The 16516-nt window shown below is 37.9% G+C and overlaps 2 protein-coding genes across 2 annotated transcripts; one reads left to right on the forward strand and one right to left on the reverse strand.

Moving 5' to 3' along the window:
- Positions 1–1908: 1908 nt before the first annotated feature.
- LOC117984528 (acyl-CoA Delta-9 desaturase-like) lies at positions 1909–13579 on the forward strand. Its single transcript, XM_034971160.2, has 5 exons — positions 1909–1976; positions 2891–3021; positions 4220–4425; positions 5317–5755; positions 13504–13579. The coding sequence occupies exons 1-4, from the start codon at positions 1955–1957 to the stop codon at positions 5753–5755; spliced, it is 798 nt and encodes a 265-aa protein (XP_034827051.2). The 5' UTR covers positions 1909–1954; the 3' UTR covers positions 13504–13579.
- Positions 10348–15964, reverse strand: LOC117984484 (pyrokinin-1 receptor-like). Its single transcript, XM_034971113.2, has 4 exons — positions 13834–15964; positions 13641–13738; positions 11216–11323; positions 10348–10549 (listed from the first exon to the last, which is right to left on the reverse strand). The coding sequence occupies exons 1-4, from the start codon at positions 14594–14596 to the stop codon at positions 10508–10510; spliced, it is 1011 nt and encodes a 336-aa protein (XP_034827004.1). The 5' UTR covers positions 14597–15964; the 3' UTR covers positions 10348–10507.
- Positions 15965–16516: the final 552 nt, after the last annotated feature.

The following is a 16516-nucleotide window of genomic DNA, read 5'->3' on the forward strand; positions in this document are numbered from 1 at the left end:
CGCTGTTCAAAAAATTATTACTTAAGTAAGTAAACAGAACGTTAACTTAAAAAAATACTCTAGAGTAACTGTGGTAAGGTAGGTACATAGTCGGGCCAATATCTTGACATCCGCGCATCCGGATGCGGATTTTTAGAAGTTCACTTCCGCGGATGCGGATACGAATATCCGTAACACCCCTGTTGGGTACCAATGTGCACTTTTTGATTGGTCAGTTAGCGAACGAAGATATCAACTAGCAAACACGCACAAGGCACACGCCACTCTGGCCCAGCTCACTTTCTTTGCAGGTCTTTACTTTTTGCAAATATAAATCCGCATCCGTAAAACCTCCGCATTAATTGATGCGGATGCGGATGTCTGAATTAATACAAATGTTTCGCATTTGCGGATGCGGATGCGAATATCCGTAACGCCCCTGGTACTTAGTAGGTATATAGGATAATTAGGTACATTTAGGTTTTACTTTCTAGATTAATTAATTTTTAGGTTTTTACTTTTAGAATAATTAAGTAGGTACTTCGTAGGAATCTGTGGTAAGTAAATTACTGTTTACCTTCTTTTTAAGACTGTTCTACGTAACACAAATTAGTTTTTCAAAATACATTATATTTTAAGGTGAAGGTACTGAACCCACTGATGCAGTTGATATTTACTGACTATGAAATTGAGTTATCAAATATAAATAAAAACCATTATATAAACAAGGTGTTTATTTTTAATCACCTAATACCACCTAACACGGACAGCGAGGTATTTAATACCTAATACTTAATTATTTTAAGAGAATTTTTAAGAAGAGTTTTAAGTTTTGTTTGCTTGTCCTCTTACAGAAAAGTCAGCATATTTTTTACAAAAAGGTAAGGATTTTGTTTACAAAATATGAACAGGATTGATTGCTAGACCGTGGGAAATCTCGGAAAAGTCAGTTTGCTTCATGAAGTTCATCAGATTTTACTCAACCAATGGTTGGATAATCGGCCGGTTGTCTTATAATCTGTTCTTTTGTCTGTCAGTGAACTTCAGCCTAAGGTCGAGATCTATAGAACGCACTTTGACTGTGCTTAGAAGACACAGTTAAAACGAGACACCATTGCTGGCATAAATCTGTCTTGATTTAACTGAAACTTTAAGTCAAGATAGGCTTTATAGATCTCAGCCAGTTGCGTGCAGGTCATAGAGGCATAAATGCACTGCTTACCCCAGTTGTAATAGCTCAATGCAAATTTTACATTATGACCTGCCAGTAAACAGGTTCCTACCTAACTAATGCCTACCCTGTCTTCAAACCCTGTGCACGCCACTCTCAGCCTTAGAGTCTTTTTCCACGTTCCGGTAAACTATTAGGTACCTACTTGGTGGCGAAGTGTATAGGCATGATTGAGTCAATAAAGTCGCTATGTGATAAAACTGTTGTACATCTGGTCTAACATCCGCCATTTATTGATTTTGTTCATATAAAATGTATTATGTAGCCTATGTCACCCGGATCTAGTAACAAATCGATTGACGATTCATCAACAAAATTGGTTTAGTAGTTTAGACGCTACGGTGGTGCATACGTAAATACAAACATACATACACTTGTATAAATACATACATAGACTGCTAAAAACATAATCCTTCCTTTTAATTTGGCATTGTCGGGTAAAAAGATGCTGAGCCTGACTCTACAGTCCACTCCACTCTATAGGGTAGCGTTGCGTCTAAGAAATTTTCAGTAGGTAAGTAATCGATACTTCTTTTCTCGCAGTGAATACTAAAAATGGCGCCTTCCCAGGACGATAATAATTCAGAGTTTTATAAGTCTGATTTAAATCAATATTCCCCGTCGGCTGACGACGCTACTGAGCAAAAACAAGCAGAACTGAAGATTGTATGGAAGAATGTCCTTTCAATTACCCTTCTACACATAGGAACAGCATATGGTTTTTATTTATATCTGACACAAGCCATGTGGGCTACTCGATTGTATTGTGAGTACTTAATTTTATTTTACTGTACCTACCCAGTCTACCGAAATATGTGCAAACCTAAAATCTTTGAGTATGTAGTAAGTACCATTTTATGCCTAACTATAGTGCTTAAACTGCAGCCATACCTTATGGTAAGTGATAGTGCTACGTAGTCACAGGTGGAGCCATCTATGTTAAGAGATGGGCCTATAGGTGCGTCCACGAAATGACAATGCGGTTGAATGTTGAACAATCCGCCTCTTGTGGAATATATTTATGTTGTTTTCGAAAGTTTTTTTTTTTGCAAGATTTAACTATATTTACGATGAGAGCTTACTTATCATCAGCCAAAAACTTCGACGTCTGGGCGTACGTGAGGCCAACTGCCGAGCAGACCAATCTAATTTTTCAAATCAGAGTGATTTTATGAGTGCTTTTGTTGTATCTGTGAGGGCCTATCTATAAAGATTGATGGGTGGAAAGCGTTGGCCTGAACGATGACTATTCAATCTGGACAACTCATAAGTACTTACTTAGTTGGAACTTGGAGCACACTTGCCTAGAAGGAGCCCTAAATACTCTTGTACTTACTCGTATACTCATCTGTTTGCAACATTGGAATTTTAAACAAAATTTTTAAAGCCTTAGGTACCTTTATCTCCCACGTAAGTATATCACGCTATGAGGCTCATTATATTTTTGGTAAATCTATACATTCTACACATCGGACCTAAGCTCAGCTTACTGAAATGTTACGGACATTATCTAACACTTTCTACCTATTTATAGAACTGAACAGCGCTTGTCTCCAATAGCAACTGCTAGCAAGTAATGAAGAAGTCTAAGCTGGAGCGTGTTTTCCTATTTGCGTATCATAATTCATAATAAGTAGGTTAAATATTAAAATTACTTAATCTATATTAAATTATTCGTAGCCATACTTCTCAGCTCTGTTTCTGCATTCGGCATAACAGCAGGCGCACATCGCCTCTGGGCTCACAAGTCATATAAAACGAACTTGCCGTTAAGAATATTGTTGACGATTATGCAAACTTTGGCAATGCAGGTTTGTAAAAAAAATACCTACGTATTTACCTAGACATGGTCGTTAACGTTCGTTAATGGGCCTCATAAGAAAGCTCAGAGTCACTTAGCGGGTGACGGAGAGCTATGCTTGGAGTTTCTCTACGTGATTAAATGTAGATATCCGGAGGAAAGCCATAGTAACCGGGTTTGCGGGTTGCGAAGCTGAAGTGGCAATGGGCAGAGCACATAGTTCGCAAAGGTCGATAGATATTGGGGTTCCAAGGCGCTGGAATGGTGACCTCGCACCGGAATGCATGGCGTTGGAAGACCCGCTTGGATGGACCCGAAGAGCCGCTGGATTCAGACGGCGGAAGACCGTGGCGTCAGGCGTGTGGAAGTCCCTACAAAAGACAGAAGGAAAAAGATGTCCAGGAGTTGACGTCTATCGGTTGATGATGATGATTTACCTGGTTTAAATATTTATATTTGTACATTTAAGCTCAAAAGCTACTATGGCATAAGTATGTGGCGTGTCTGGCAATGCATGACGTGATTTCTAATACTATTCCGAAGAAAACATATAAAAAAATAGACTGGGTATACTTTGACATAAGATTTTTTACACGTTTGTTACCTGTTATCTCCCAAAGCCACCATAATGCAAACTTCATAAGCAATACGCAGAGAAACTTAGTTTTTATAAAATAACGAAGGTCTGGCATTCGCTGGCTTTTAAGGCGCGTTCAAATTTGCCGCAAAGTGCCGCGCGAAGACAGCGCGGCTGCAGCGCTGCGGCCGCGCTGCTTTATAAATCTATAATATAATTTCGATCGATGAACTGGGGCCCTACCGCGGTTGTTTGACAGCTACAATGTCACGATCGCAATCATCTCTGATTGGTTAAATGCTCGCTCACTATTGGCCACAATGCATTGTTGCAACAAGAATCGCACAAATTCAGCCAATCAGAACAATTGAGATTGTAATAATGATTGATGCAGGTTTTAGACAATCGCCCTACTGATACGCGGCCGCAGCGCGGGTGTAGCGCCGCAGTCGCGCCTTTTTATTTATATGGATTTATAAAACAGCGCGGCCGCAGCGCTGCAACCGCACTGTCTCCGCGCGGCACTATTAGGCGAAGGCGCCATTAGTGGATAGATAGGTTTACGAGTATGATGATATTTTTAGTCTTATTTCTAGTCGTTTTGATATAATAAAATTAATTCTTTTAATAGAACTCTGTAATTGTTTGGGCACGAGATCACAGGATGCATCATAAATATAGTGAGACCGACGCTGATCCCCACAACATAATGCGAGGGTTCTTCTTCGCCCACATGGGATGGCTGCTCGTGAGGAAACATCCTGCAATCAAGGCCAAAACTGACACTTTAGACATGAGCGATTTGTGGGCGGATCCTGTATTACGTTTTCAGTACAAGTTAGTGTACTCAATGTAATTTTTAGGGTTTCGTACCTATAGGTACCTCAAAAGAAAAAAGGAACTCTTATAGGATCACTGCGTTGTCTGCTGTCCCTTTTTCTCAAGTTCAAATTCAAGTTGAAATTAATATGAATACTCAAGTCTACAATCCCTTGCAGCTGTGGAAAAAAATCAATTTCTATCAACCGTACCTATCCTTTGATTGCGTTACTACCGATGGTTACTGCGCAACGCCATTTGCCGCATATTTTGACACTTGCAAGGGAATCAAAACCTCATTCCCGTTGACCTAGAATCATGAAAGGCAAGCAACATGTGCCTATAGTAGGTACAAGTAAAGAGAAAAATCCGAAAATAATTTGGAGGGTGATCGATCAATTCACGAAAAACAAATAAAATACAGCATATCTGTTTCTGTATATAAAGTCCTGACTGACTGATTGACTGATTGACTTAACTAATTATCAACGCACGGCCTAAACCGCCGCTGGTCCTCGAGACATGAAACTTGGGTGTTCTCCTCTTTGTAAAGAGTACGTATATCCACTAAGAAAGTATTTTTCGAAATTCTACTCCTTAGTGGGTTAAATGGGGGTTTGAAATTTATGCAGTCCACGCGGACGAAGTCGCAAGTATATGCCAGTCTATACATATAAAAAGAAAAGCTGACTGACTGACTGACTGATTTATCAACGCACAGCTCAAACTACTTTACGGATCGGGCTGGAATTTGGCATGCAGATAGCTATTATGACGTAGACATCCGCTTAGAAAAGATTTTTGAAAGTTCAATCCATAAAGGGGTAAAACCACGAAATGGGTAAAACAGGGGTTTGAAATGTATGTAGTATATGACGAAGTCATTATTTATTCTCACTTCTGTTTCAGGTATTTTTACTTCCTATTTCCTGTGATTGGATTTGTTATACCATCCTACATACCGACGTTCTGGGGTGAGAAGTTCGAGATCAGTTTTATGATCAGTGGAGTCCTAAGATATGTATTGACTTTACATGGCACGTGGCTGATAAATTCTGCGGCTCATATGTGGGGCTCTAAACCATATGACAAGAACATTGCCCCTGTAGAGAACCCGGCACTTAGTATAATAACGCATGGAGAGGCTTTCCACAACTACCATCACACTTTTCCTTGGGACTACAAGGCAGCAGAATTAGGAAATTATTCAGCTAACTTCACGACGTTTTTCATTGATCGTATGGCTAAAATTGGTTGGGCTTACGATCTAAGAACTGTAACACCTGAGTTAATAAAGAAGAGGGTTGAGAGAACTGGTGACGGAACTCACAAATCACATGAATATTAGGTAAGAAGTCTCGCAAAGGAGAAGTCGAGGCCCAAAATAGTTCTCGGGCCGCAAGCGTTGGTTGGTTTAAACTTTAAAATTAGCACCGGTAGTTTAGTTTCAATCCATCCGACATTTTTTTCAAAGCACAAAACGAATCATGGAAGTAGGAAATATAATAATAAAAGTCTTTGTTTTGAACACATTTGTAAGTAGGTAAACACAATAAAATATGAATCCAAGTACTTATTTGTATTATAATAACACAAAAAAATTATTTTATCATTTTAATATGTTCACTAAATCTGGCTGCGGGCATGACTTTGTAGTAGGTAGGTAATTAGGTTAAGTTAGCACTAGCGCTTGGCTACAATCAGACCTGCTGGCAGGTGATTATGTAGCCTATGATGGAACGCGCTTACCTATCTACATAATATGTCTATTCACTCTTGACTTGATGGTAGCTAGGTACTAGGTAGGTATACCTATATTAAAAGTGGATGTCAAAACTGATGCCGGAACTCGGAAGGGCATTCCATATCCTAGCAGGTTTAAGGATAGAGGAAGGAAGGAGGAAGCAATACGCTTCGCACGTGTCCGTGGAATTTCAACTAAGTATAAGTACCCTTGCTACTTTTCATAAGGGATTTTTATGAATATCACCGGGCCGATCAGCATGGACGGAATGGGTCACTAGTTAAATATTAAATTTCTTATTGGTACAACAAAATTTTAGAGTATTCGCATTCTCTTCTTACTAATTTAATATGAAATGACAGACACAGTTTGACAAAATGTAATTTAGAGCTTCATCAAACCTCGCTGCTAGTCGCGAGCCTACGTAGCGTGCACTATAATTTAGAGTCTGTAAATGTAAAATTCATGTTTCGTCCTTTTTAGCAATACTAAAAATAAAAAGATGCAGATACTTTAAATTTATTTCAGAGAAAGACAACAGAATCGGCGCCAGTGTAAGTAATTTTACTGGCACGAACGCGGTTTTGTTAAGCGCAATTTCAGAAATCCGTAGGTACCTACCTAACTAGATCTATCTAACAAAAATCCCTATCCAATCTAGGGGAGTTGGTAATCCAATCAGAATAAATGTCCTAAAAGGTATCCCTTGAATGAAAAAAAAAACTTTTCCTATAGGTATTTTTAATTGTGCTAAAACTGCTGCATGTCAGAAAATTGAGACTCATTCGTACAGATTTTATTTTTATATATTTCGCACTATACGCTTCTTTGTTGACTTTTGAATATTCTACTATGTTGTGCTATGGGATGTAGCGCTAAGACTCCTAACATAAGATTTACCATTGGTTGGAGGAGAATGGGGAATAATTGCTACTCATTTTTAGGGTTACGTAGTAAACAAGGAGCCTTATAGTTTCGCCGGGTCCGTCCGTCCGTCCATTCTCGGTAATTCTCAGAGACTATTAGTGCTAGAAATCTGTAATTTGGCATGGGTATAAATATTAATCACGCCGACAAAGTGGTGAAATAAAATTGTGATAATTATTTTTTTAGGGTAGCTCCCCTACATGTAAAGTGGGGGATGAATTTAATTTTTCTCGTCCACCCCATAATCTGGGTCTTTTAAAAATACTGTGGGTGTGGGAACATTATTTTTCGATTTCTAGATCCGTTTGTAAAATATGATGTTTTAAAAAGTGCTAATTTTTATTAGAGTCAAGTGTCGTCGTCGCCTAGCGGTTCAAATCAGAAACGGGGAAGCAAATCGATAGATGATTAATTATTATAATTAATTCTAATAATTAATCTCTCTCTCGTCGATAGTCGATCTTATCTAGTTTCAGAAGTGGCGTAGTGAAGACTATTTTGGCCACTGTTCCTTAATTATAATTTATCTAAACTAGGCAGAAAAATGCAAGAATCTGAAAATAATTTCGAGTTGTATAAATTCGCTAAACGCAAGTCTGCAGTTAATTGCGTAAAGTATTAGGAACACAAAAACCAGCTCCTGGAATAGCGCCAACTTGTTCCTTTTATTGCATTAATGTCTTGCAAAAGACCAATAGAAATTTACACTTATTTTTAACTACACTTATTGCGCCATAAAGAGTTGCACAATTTTACACCACGAAAATTTGATGTAAAAACTAGCTGATGCCCGCGACTTCGTACGCGTGGATTTAGATTTTTAAAAATCCCGTGGGAACTCTAACTCTTTGATTTCCCGGGATAAATAGGATATGTCACTCTCCAGGTCTTTAACTATACCCAATACCCATGCAAATCACGTCGATCCGTTGATCAGTTGCGACGTGATTAAAGGACAAACCAACAAACACACTTTCACATTTATAATATGGGTACTGATATAAAAATACTCACCAAATCGGGCTAACGTCACTTTTCTAGGTATTGCCGAGGATACGTAGTGAGGGAGGGATGCGTGAAAGGACTGGACCAATAGGATTTATATTATATCATTTAATTTTCGTACCATGGCTCGGCAAATTTGTTCACTGGAGCTAAGATGAGCTAAGCTATAAAAATATTGTGTATTCGCATAAAACTTCTGAATTTCTTACGTCACAAATTAATAATTCGAAAAAAACTACAGTCAGTGGGGCCTGCCGACAGTTGATTTCTTTACGGCTTGTACATAGAAGGACCATTTTTTTTAAATAGAGATAGCAAGCAAACGAGCAGGCGGGTCACCTGATGTTAAGTGATTACCGCCGCTCATGAACATTTGCAGCACCAGAGGAACCGCCGCCCGATGCGTTGCCGGCCTTTTAGGAATCTGTTGGTCCGCCCCTTGAATAACCCCACGTTGTAATCTAGTGGGAACACCGCCGCTGGGATGGGACCATTCCATAATGCTATGTAGAAACCCCAGGCAAGTACCTACCTTCCATCGTTTAGTTTTATCGTCGAACTTATAAAAAGAAAACAGTTGATTTATACGACAGCAGATTTTACAATTTGATCGCAATATGAAGAAAATGATGACGTGAGTAAAGAAAGTAGCCTATGATATCAATAATATGAGTGGTGATTACTAATTATTGCTCAATGATTAGGTACGAGTATGTGTTGGTTGACGCAAATCATTAGTATTTTATAAACAAAGTCCGTAACTTTCCATTTGAATATAATCTTAATGAAAAGGAACTAGAGCCTAGAGGTCAAATGTGGGTAGATAATCAAAATCCTCTGAGATTCCATAAAAAGTGTTTTCCCCTATTAAATTTTATTTGCACTTCATTTACTTCGGATTTTTGAGAACTTTTTTACGTAGTGTCTTTTGAAATTCAAATAAGGTCTCAGTGAATAGCTTTCACGCACGTAAATCCGTAATCCACGTATTGTCCTCATTGTTGACTTGCGATTTCGTAATAGTAGTTAGAACCAGGGATGTATTGAGATAGCTATGGGCGGAGGCAGATCCGAGAGGGGTCCAGAGGTCCCGAGTTTCAATCCCGGACACGCACCTCTAACTTTTACGGAGTTATTATGTGCGCTTTGAGCAATCAAATATCACTTAAGAGCAAGGTTTTCTCACGATGTTTTTCTTTACCAGGGGAAATGTTTCTCCTCCTGCATAACTGCAAGTTCTCCATAATGATCTCAAACGTGTTTGAAATCTGCCAATCCGAACAGAGCTAGCTTATATGCCGGCGAAGGACATAGGCTACTTACTATCCCGGAAAATTAAAGAGTTCCCACGGGATTTCAAAAACCTAAATCCACGCGGACGAAGTCGCGGGCATCATCAAATTTTTAATAAAATTAACCTCAGATGATATAGGTATATATAACCGTACCTACAAATACGACCTATAAAAAAACCCGGTTAAGTGCGAGTCAGCCTCGCGCACCGAGGGTTCCGTATACTACAGTGCTATTTTTTCGACATTTTGCACGATAAATCAAAAATTATTATGCATAAAAATAAATAAAAATCTGTTTTAGAATGTACCAGTAAAGCCCTTTCATACTTGCCCACATGGTATAGTATTAGTTTGAAGTTGAAAATATTAATTATTAGTTCATGAACACATTTTAATAGTTTTTTTGTGATGAAACCAAAATTTCACGGTTTCCGGATTTTTTCCCCTTTAAGCACACGTGAGGGGAAAAATTCCGGAAACCGTGAAATTTTTATGTAAATATTTTGGCAGGGCAAATGTCACTATTCTAGGTCAACGGGAAGTATAGGTTTCTTAACAGACACAACGGACAGACAGACAGACATACATACAGACAGAAAGAAAGACAGACAGACAACGAAGTGATCCTATAAGGGTTCCTTTTTTTCCTTTTGAGGTACGGAACCCTAAAAATAGGTTGATTCCGGCTCTGGCGGTTCTAGTGGCTTTTGCACCTCTATGTGGGTCTTGCGGATCATCTCTTCATAGGTGATCATCTTTACTTGAATGGATTTCCAATAAGAGTACCTAGGCGGAGTAGGCGTTGGATTGGCTATTTCGAGTAAAAATCGCGTTTTATGAAACTATCATGAGTATGACACTGCCTACCTGCAAAAGTTTATGTTCAGAATGATTAGTTGCGTAGACATAGAAGTTGCTGCCTGTAGGTTGTTCTTAATAAAATAAAAGAATTACTTTATTAGGAACGTACACTAAGTTTATTTTATTAAACATACTCGTAAGCTTGTCTTCTGCTTGCAAGTAAGTTTAGCGAACTCCTCTTAACTAGTTAAAAGTTAAAGTTGTTAGCTTAAACTTGCAGGAATATTATACTTTGTGAGATCAGTTACGATGCTTTGTTTTCAAGGTACTAGTTGTTCCTTTTTGATACTTTCCTTCCTTGGAGCAAATCCTGAAACAATAAAATAAAATACCTTTACATTTTCATGGTCGATTTTTAATTTGACTACCTACTTAATACCAAATTCATTTTAAAAAAAACACAACTAGTTCTTAGACGGGCGTATCTGAGTTCTATACGGTACTAGCTTTTCCAATTCGTCCACGATCCTGCATATTATAACATACAGACATTATTATAAACTATACCGCGTTCATTGGCATCGTTCTACGCGCTTTTGGACAATAATGCTCAATGGGATCCATTCAATAACGGGTCTATAACTTTGATTCGGGAGTTACTGAAGTATTGCATGAACAGGTCGTTCTCAGCGTACATTCAAAATCCTTTAATGTTTTATCGTTTTGTATTTTGTCTTTTATTGTTTGTATTTAAATTTATCATTAATCATCTAGTTAGTGTAAGTGGTACTGCCGTTAGAGAATTAGATGTAAAATAATAATAATAAACGTATGTAGATACCCTTTAACGCTCGGAGATAATATAGCTATCGGTGCAAGAATTTTCAAAATCGGATTTATAGTTCCGGAGATTACCCCTTACATACAAACTCACAACTGCAGATAGTGCATTACAGCTGAATTTAATCGCAGTCGAAGTGTAGATATCAATCTGCCCAAACGAGCCTTACCAAAAATTTGATTGGTTCAACCTTACCTTGAAAGCCCGTTGAAATCTCCGAGACATCAGACCGTAGAGTATCGGATTAATAGCGGCTGACATGTAGCTGTTAATGGAGCTCAGGTATATGAAAACTCGCCATAGCTGAAAATAATATATTATCTTAATTTGTAAGACCTCACGCGGTGGTCAATCTCCACTGAAATTAACCATCTGCGCGGGAGATACCATAGTGTAAATAAAACACAGTGCATTCTGTATTCCCTTACTCTTATACCCCGATGGGACGGCAATCTGACACGACCGGTGAGAGCTCAGGCTCAGGACCGACAGCTGTACGTACACGGGGGTGAAACACCACCATTTTTCTAACTCAGGGGTGAGGGATGGTAGTGATAATTTCCTGACAAAAAATCCAATAAGTACCTACCTGGTTTTGGACTGACGCGGGAATCGAAACCAGGACCTCGACATCCGCAGTTGAATATAGTAACCACTAGACCATCAAAGCAACCAAAATCTTAAATTGTAATAAGTAAGCGGATCTAACTTATATAATGTTTCAGCAATGGATGATGGATTACTCATTTAGCAGTAGATACCTACCCAAGTTATTTTCAAAGTCTGACAGGCTCATTATTCTAATTCTAAAGACTGAAACAAACACTACGCGGAACCGAATCTAACCATAGCAGAGTAAACTAACTATAGCGTATAGCGTTGTCCTTTCCCCTCAGAGCTCAGCCCTACCACACGAGTAGATTACACTACACACACATACACCAAATTGTGTGCGGACAGGCCGGAGTTCCGGTAGTAGTAATAGGTAATTAGATCAGTTCGCTTGTCTGGAGTGTCAGGGTATGTATATAGGCTTAAAGAACTTTGGATATGCTGGTAAACAACAGGCTTGATTAAGTCGGTCTAACATGTAGAACATTTTGCATATTATATAACAAGTAACAACTAAGGAAGTAGGTACTTTACGGAGACAGCGTTAAGATTACCCTGCCGGCGAAGCTTCCTGCATAGATTTCCATCTTAATATTTATGCAGTTTTTATACCTAATATAAAGTTGTTACATATAACTTGGAAAAAGTGTCAAAGTAATAATTAGTTTCCTTCGTAGCTTCATAAAAAATATATGTGTGTATGTCCGTGTGGTGAACTGTGAGTTCGACAAAACAGCCTTTTCGCTCAATTTGCACATTATCAAATCAAACACGCGTTTTTATGGTTCCGTAGTAGGTAAACAAGGAACCCTTATAGTTTCGCCGCGTCCGTCCGTCTAGTCTGTCCGTCCGTCCGCGGCTTAGCTCAGAGACTCCTAAATGATCGCTGCTAGCTAAATGGTTGCTTTTTGCATATTTATCTAAACAAAGTTAATAGGAAAACAGCTAATTAGGCTTTACAAGCTAACGAGAAATAAGTAGTACAAACTTAGACCAAGTTATGAAATGATCATAGAGTCGTATAAACATCTAAAAATTAATGAGATGAAGTTGTATGAAACAGTCAGTAGGTACCTACCTCACACTGTGACGAAAAATTAAGGAACCCTGCAGTGCGAGTGGTCGTCACGCACTTGATCGTTTTTTTTTAATCGGACAAGTGCGAGTCGGACTAGCATAGGAAGGGTTCCGTACCATCGAAACACCAAGAAATTACACTTCATAATATTTTTAAATTTCCATGACAGCTATTTAGAAATTTTTACTATTTGTTGTTGTAGCGGCAATAAAAATACACATTCTGTGAAAATTTTAGGTCTCTACTTATTATGGTTCACGAGATACAGCCCTGATGATGGCACCCTTCGGGCACGGAACCCAAGAATTATCATCCTGACTCATAGATAGATATAGATAGATAGAAATACTTTATTGCACACAAAAAATATTACATAACTATTACAGAAACTTAAACTAACAAAATTATTGTATGCAAAGGCGGCCTTGTTGCTCACAGCAATCTCTTCCAGGCAACCTTTGGTGAAAGGAGAAACTAGGTGTGTTGGATAGTACTTACACGCAATACAGAAAAATGAAGTAGTATAATATTATATAATATAATTAACTATTTCAGTAATACATACATAACTATCATACATATACATAACTATTATAAGTATTAATATATATACAAAATCCATAATAGAAATATATATATATATATATATATTATAATATATATATATAACTACATACCTACATACCTACATAATATTACCATACCTACATATATTACTCATGACCTATAGTGAAACAAAAAACGCGCCAAACCTTCAAAACTCTGACTATAATATTGATATTTTGTTGTATAGGGTGAATCAACGAAGTCCTGAAAAGTCGGCAAGGCATTGGCGTTCCTCTGGTGCTGCAAATGTTCATGCGCCTCGGTAATCACTTAACATTGGACCTTGGATGAATGTATAAGTAAGTGATCCAAAAATAAACTTACAATGTAGTGCTCTTGATATCTAAGACTTGGAGTTAATATCATTATGCGCAGCACCGTGTATGGAGACCAGCAAATAAAAAATGAGGCGGCCACAGCAGCTAAAAATAAGAGACCATTAAAATTCATCAGTTTAGAGTCTAAACGTTTGATGAATACTGGAATGCAATTAATTTTGCTTTTATAAAGAACTCACCTAACATTTTAACGGCTTTGTTTCTGTTCTGTTTCCCATAAACCGGACTAGGCCGAGATTCAGGTTTGGTGGACTTCAACTTGATAGCTATCATGACATACATCCCAAATATTACCGTCATCGGCATAGCGTAGAATATAATAAGCTCAAGTGCTATCAAGTACGTTTTCTGCTTATCGGGGACGGTTAAAAAACAATAAACGTTCTCCTTCCTCTCCACAAAATAAACATAATACACGCTAGGAACAGAGAATATTAAAGACACCACCCAATTTACGGTTATTATCTTGTAGACTCGTGAAGTAAGAAGAAGCTTCTGCCGAAGAAATGGTTTTGCGATAACGAGATATCGTTCTATTGTGAATGCTAATATGGTCAAAACACTGCAGCCGCTGAGAAGATCCCACAGTAGGAAGTGTATGCGACACCCTTGTTCACCCAACGGATAGAAATCTGGAACCCATATTATGTATATTTCAACGGGTACGAAAATGCTTATAACGAGGTCTGTGATCGCAAGATTCAGCAGATAGCAGTTGGTAGGTGTTCTCATGCTCCTCTCTCTGATGATAACAGCACAAGTACATGCATTTCCCATCAAACTTAACACCATGAAAGCACTAAGGAAAATACTGAGTATAGTTTTTATTAGGACACTTTCCTCGTACGTGCTTTTGTCATCGAAGTCTGAGAATGATAAACCGATTCCATATGAAGAATATGTATTATTTTCTCCATTTAAAGTATTGTTTCCAACTGTCATTATGTCTAATTTTCGTTATTACGTGTACGTTCTGTGGCGTGCGAGGGTGAAACTGTTGAAGCATGGAAATTCTGGGAGAAAGCCATGAAAGTTCTACAGGATGTGCAAAATAAGGATATTCTCAACATCTCGATTTCCAATGAAACTTGTCAAGTATTTTGGAGTTTATGGCAATAAATAATGTACATTTTATATAGGTACAGAGGTTGTAACCAGAAAGCTGGCAAAAACGAAGACGGGTGATAGTACTGATGATTACTGATATGATACCGCTCTCCCGTCCTCAACAATACTAAGAAAATTTAACGTCACCTAAACGAAACTTTTGTCTTGACTCTTGAGTTATTTAAGTAGGGAAAATATTATTGGAATTGTCATCGGTCGATTTTAATGGCATTTGTGTGTTTTAACGCGAGTGAAGCAAACGTGAACTTTTTCTTCTACTTTACAAATACTATGCTTACCTACTCATAATGAAAGCAAACAAGAAATCAGATCCAAATACTGAGTAATAACGTGTGTAGTACCTACACTAAATTTTCTATAAATGCAAAACAAAACCTTAGGCTTTCGGTTCGAAAGCGAAGCGAGCGCAAATAATTTGTTTAATTTTACAGAACAGATTCTTAGGTGCTTAGGGCGGTGGATTTAATACATAAGGAGTTGATAAAAACTATATTTTATATTGCTTCTACAAACAGAAGAGACTCGCAAACTAACCACTCGTGCCAGTTCTCTTCTAATAACAAGCTTGTCCCGTCCTACCCTAGAAGAGCTATGGGCGGCATTTGCCACCCCTCAATTCCCTTAAGCCGTCGTTGCCAAGATCGCCCTTACAGACAGGCCAGGCGGCGCGGCGGCTGGTCCTGCTGATAACGTTTGGTTTCTAATATCTCTAGCGTGGCAGGTTTCTATTTTATTTACCTAGATACCTACCATTGAAAAATAGTTCATGGTACCCAAAGAATTAAATCGATTTTAGAATTCCTATAATTCCTATCATACCTATACCTACCTACCTAGCTATATTTTGCATATTTAGACCGGACCGCAAAAGGAATATCTTTTGCAAAATAATGAGGAACGCGGTTTGACTTCTGTTATGAATTATTTAGGTCAAAGATATTATAGGTAAAGTTTTGATGTTACTGGCTGTAGTTCTAAAAAAATTTGTAACCTCTTAATTTTTATATTATGGAATTTCATTTTTTTTAACTTATCACTACACAATAGGTACCTACATCATTACCAGCCTCTAAAAACAAAAAAAAGTCCAAAGACACCAAGTTTGGGCTACGGCTGTGGGATACGGCAGAATGAATTTTGTAATACATCAGCTCTAGTATGACCTCATATCTAACGTCATGAAAGCATTTTGAAAATACCGAAACTCGAAGAACTCAAAAACTGTCCCACTTTTTAATAAAATAAAAAAACCAGTATCTACTGGTTTTTTAAATGTTTACTGCTAAATAAATATTTACATAGGTAATATAATATTTTAAAACCTGTCTCAAGACATAGGTTTTGCAAACTTACTTGATACTTCAGGGTTCACACCATCACAGCTTTGTTAACGAGTACAACAAAAGCGACACAATTTATTGTCAAACGACCTATTCTTAACAACAAAATTTTTATTTCATTTTAAGTGTTTTTTTCTTGAGAACACCATAAAGATAAAAGTAATGTAATTGACTGTATCCAAACAAGCGCTAAAATTGATAGCAACCATAGCGAGCCCACAGTCCACCCTAATTGAAATTGCTGTATCATAAAGGTACTTTCACACAACTTCACACTCAGAATATTTTTTTTCTTAAGTAAATAGTAAGTGAATACAAAGAAAGCGTTTATAGCCTATAGTCAACGCATTTTAAACTGAGTCGTCGAGTTATCTGTCTGTTTCAGTCGCTGGCA

This window comes from Maniola hyperantus, chromosome 8 (genome assembly GCF_902806685.2).
Source record: "Maniola hyperantus chromosome 8, iAphHyp1.2, whole genome shotgun sequence".
Taxonomy (NCBI): Eukaryota; Metazoa; Arthropoda; class Insecta; order Lepidoptera; family Nymphalidae; genus Maniola; species Maniola hyperantus.

Coding starts and splice junctions, on each gene's coding strand:
- LOC117984484 (XM_034971113.2), bottom strand. CDS start 14,596: ATGACAGTTGGAAACAATACTTTAAATGGAGAAAATAATACATATTCT. Junction 11,324..13,640: donor GATATCAAGAGCACTACATT/GTAAGTTTATTT, acceptor TATTATTTTCAG/CTATGGCGAGTTTTCATATA. Junction 10,550..11,215: donor GATTTCAACGGGCTTTCAAG/GTAAGGTTGAAC, acceptor TTATTGTTTCAG/GATTTGCTCCAAGGAAGGAA.
- LOC117984528 (XM_034971160.2), top strand. CDS start 1,955: ATGTGGGCTACTCGATTGTATT. Junction 3,022..4,219: donor TGCAAACTTTGGCAATGCAG/GTTTGTAAAAAA, acceptor TTCTTTTAATAG/AACTCTGTAATTGTTTGGGC. Junction 4,426..5,316: donor GTATTACGTTTTCAGTACAA/GTTAGTGTACTC, acceptor CTTCTGTTTCAG/GTATTTTTACTTCCTATTTC.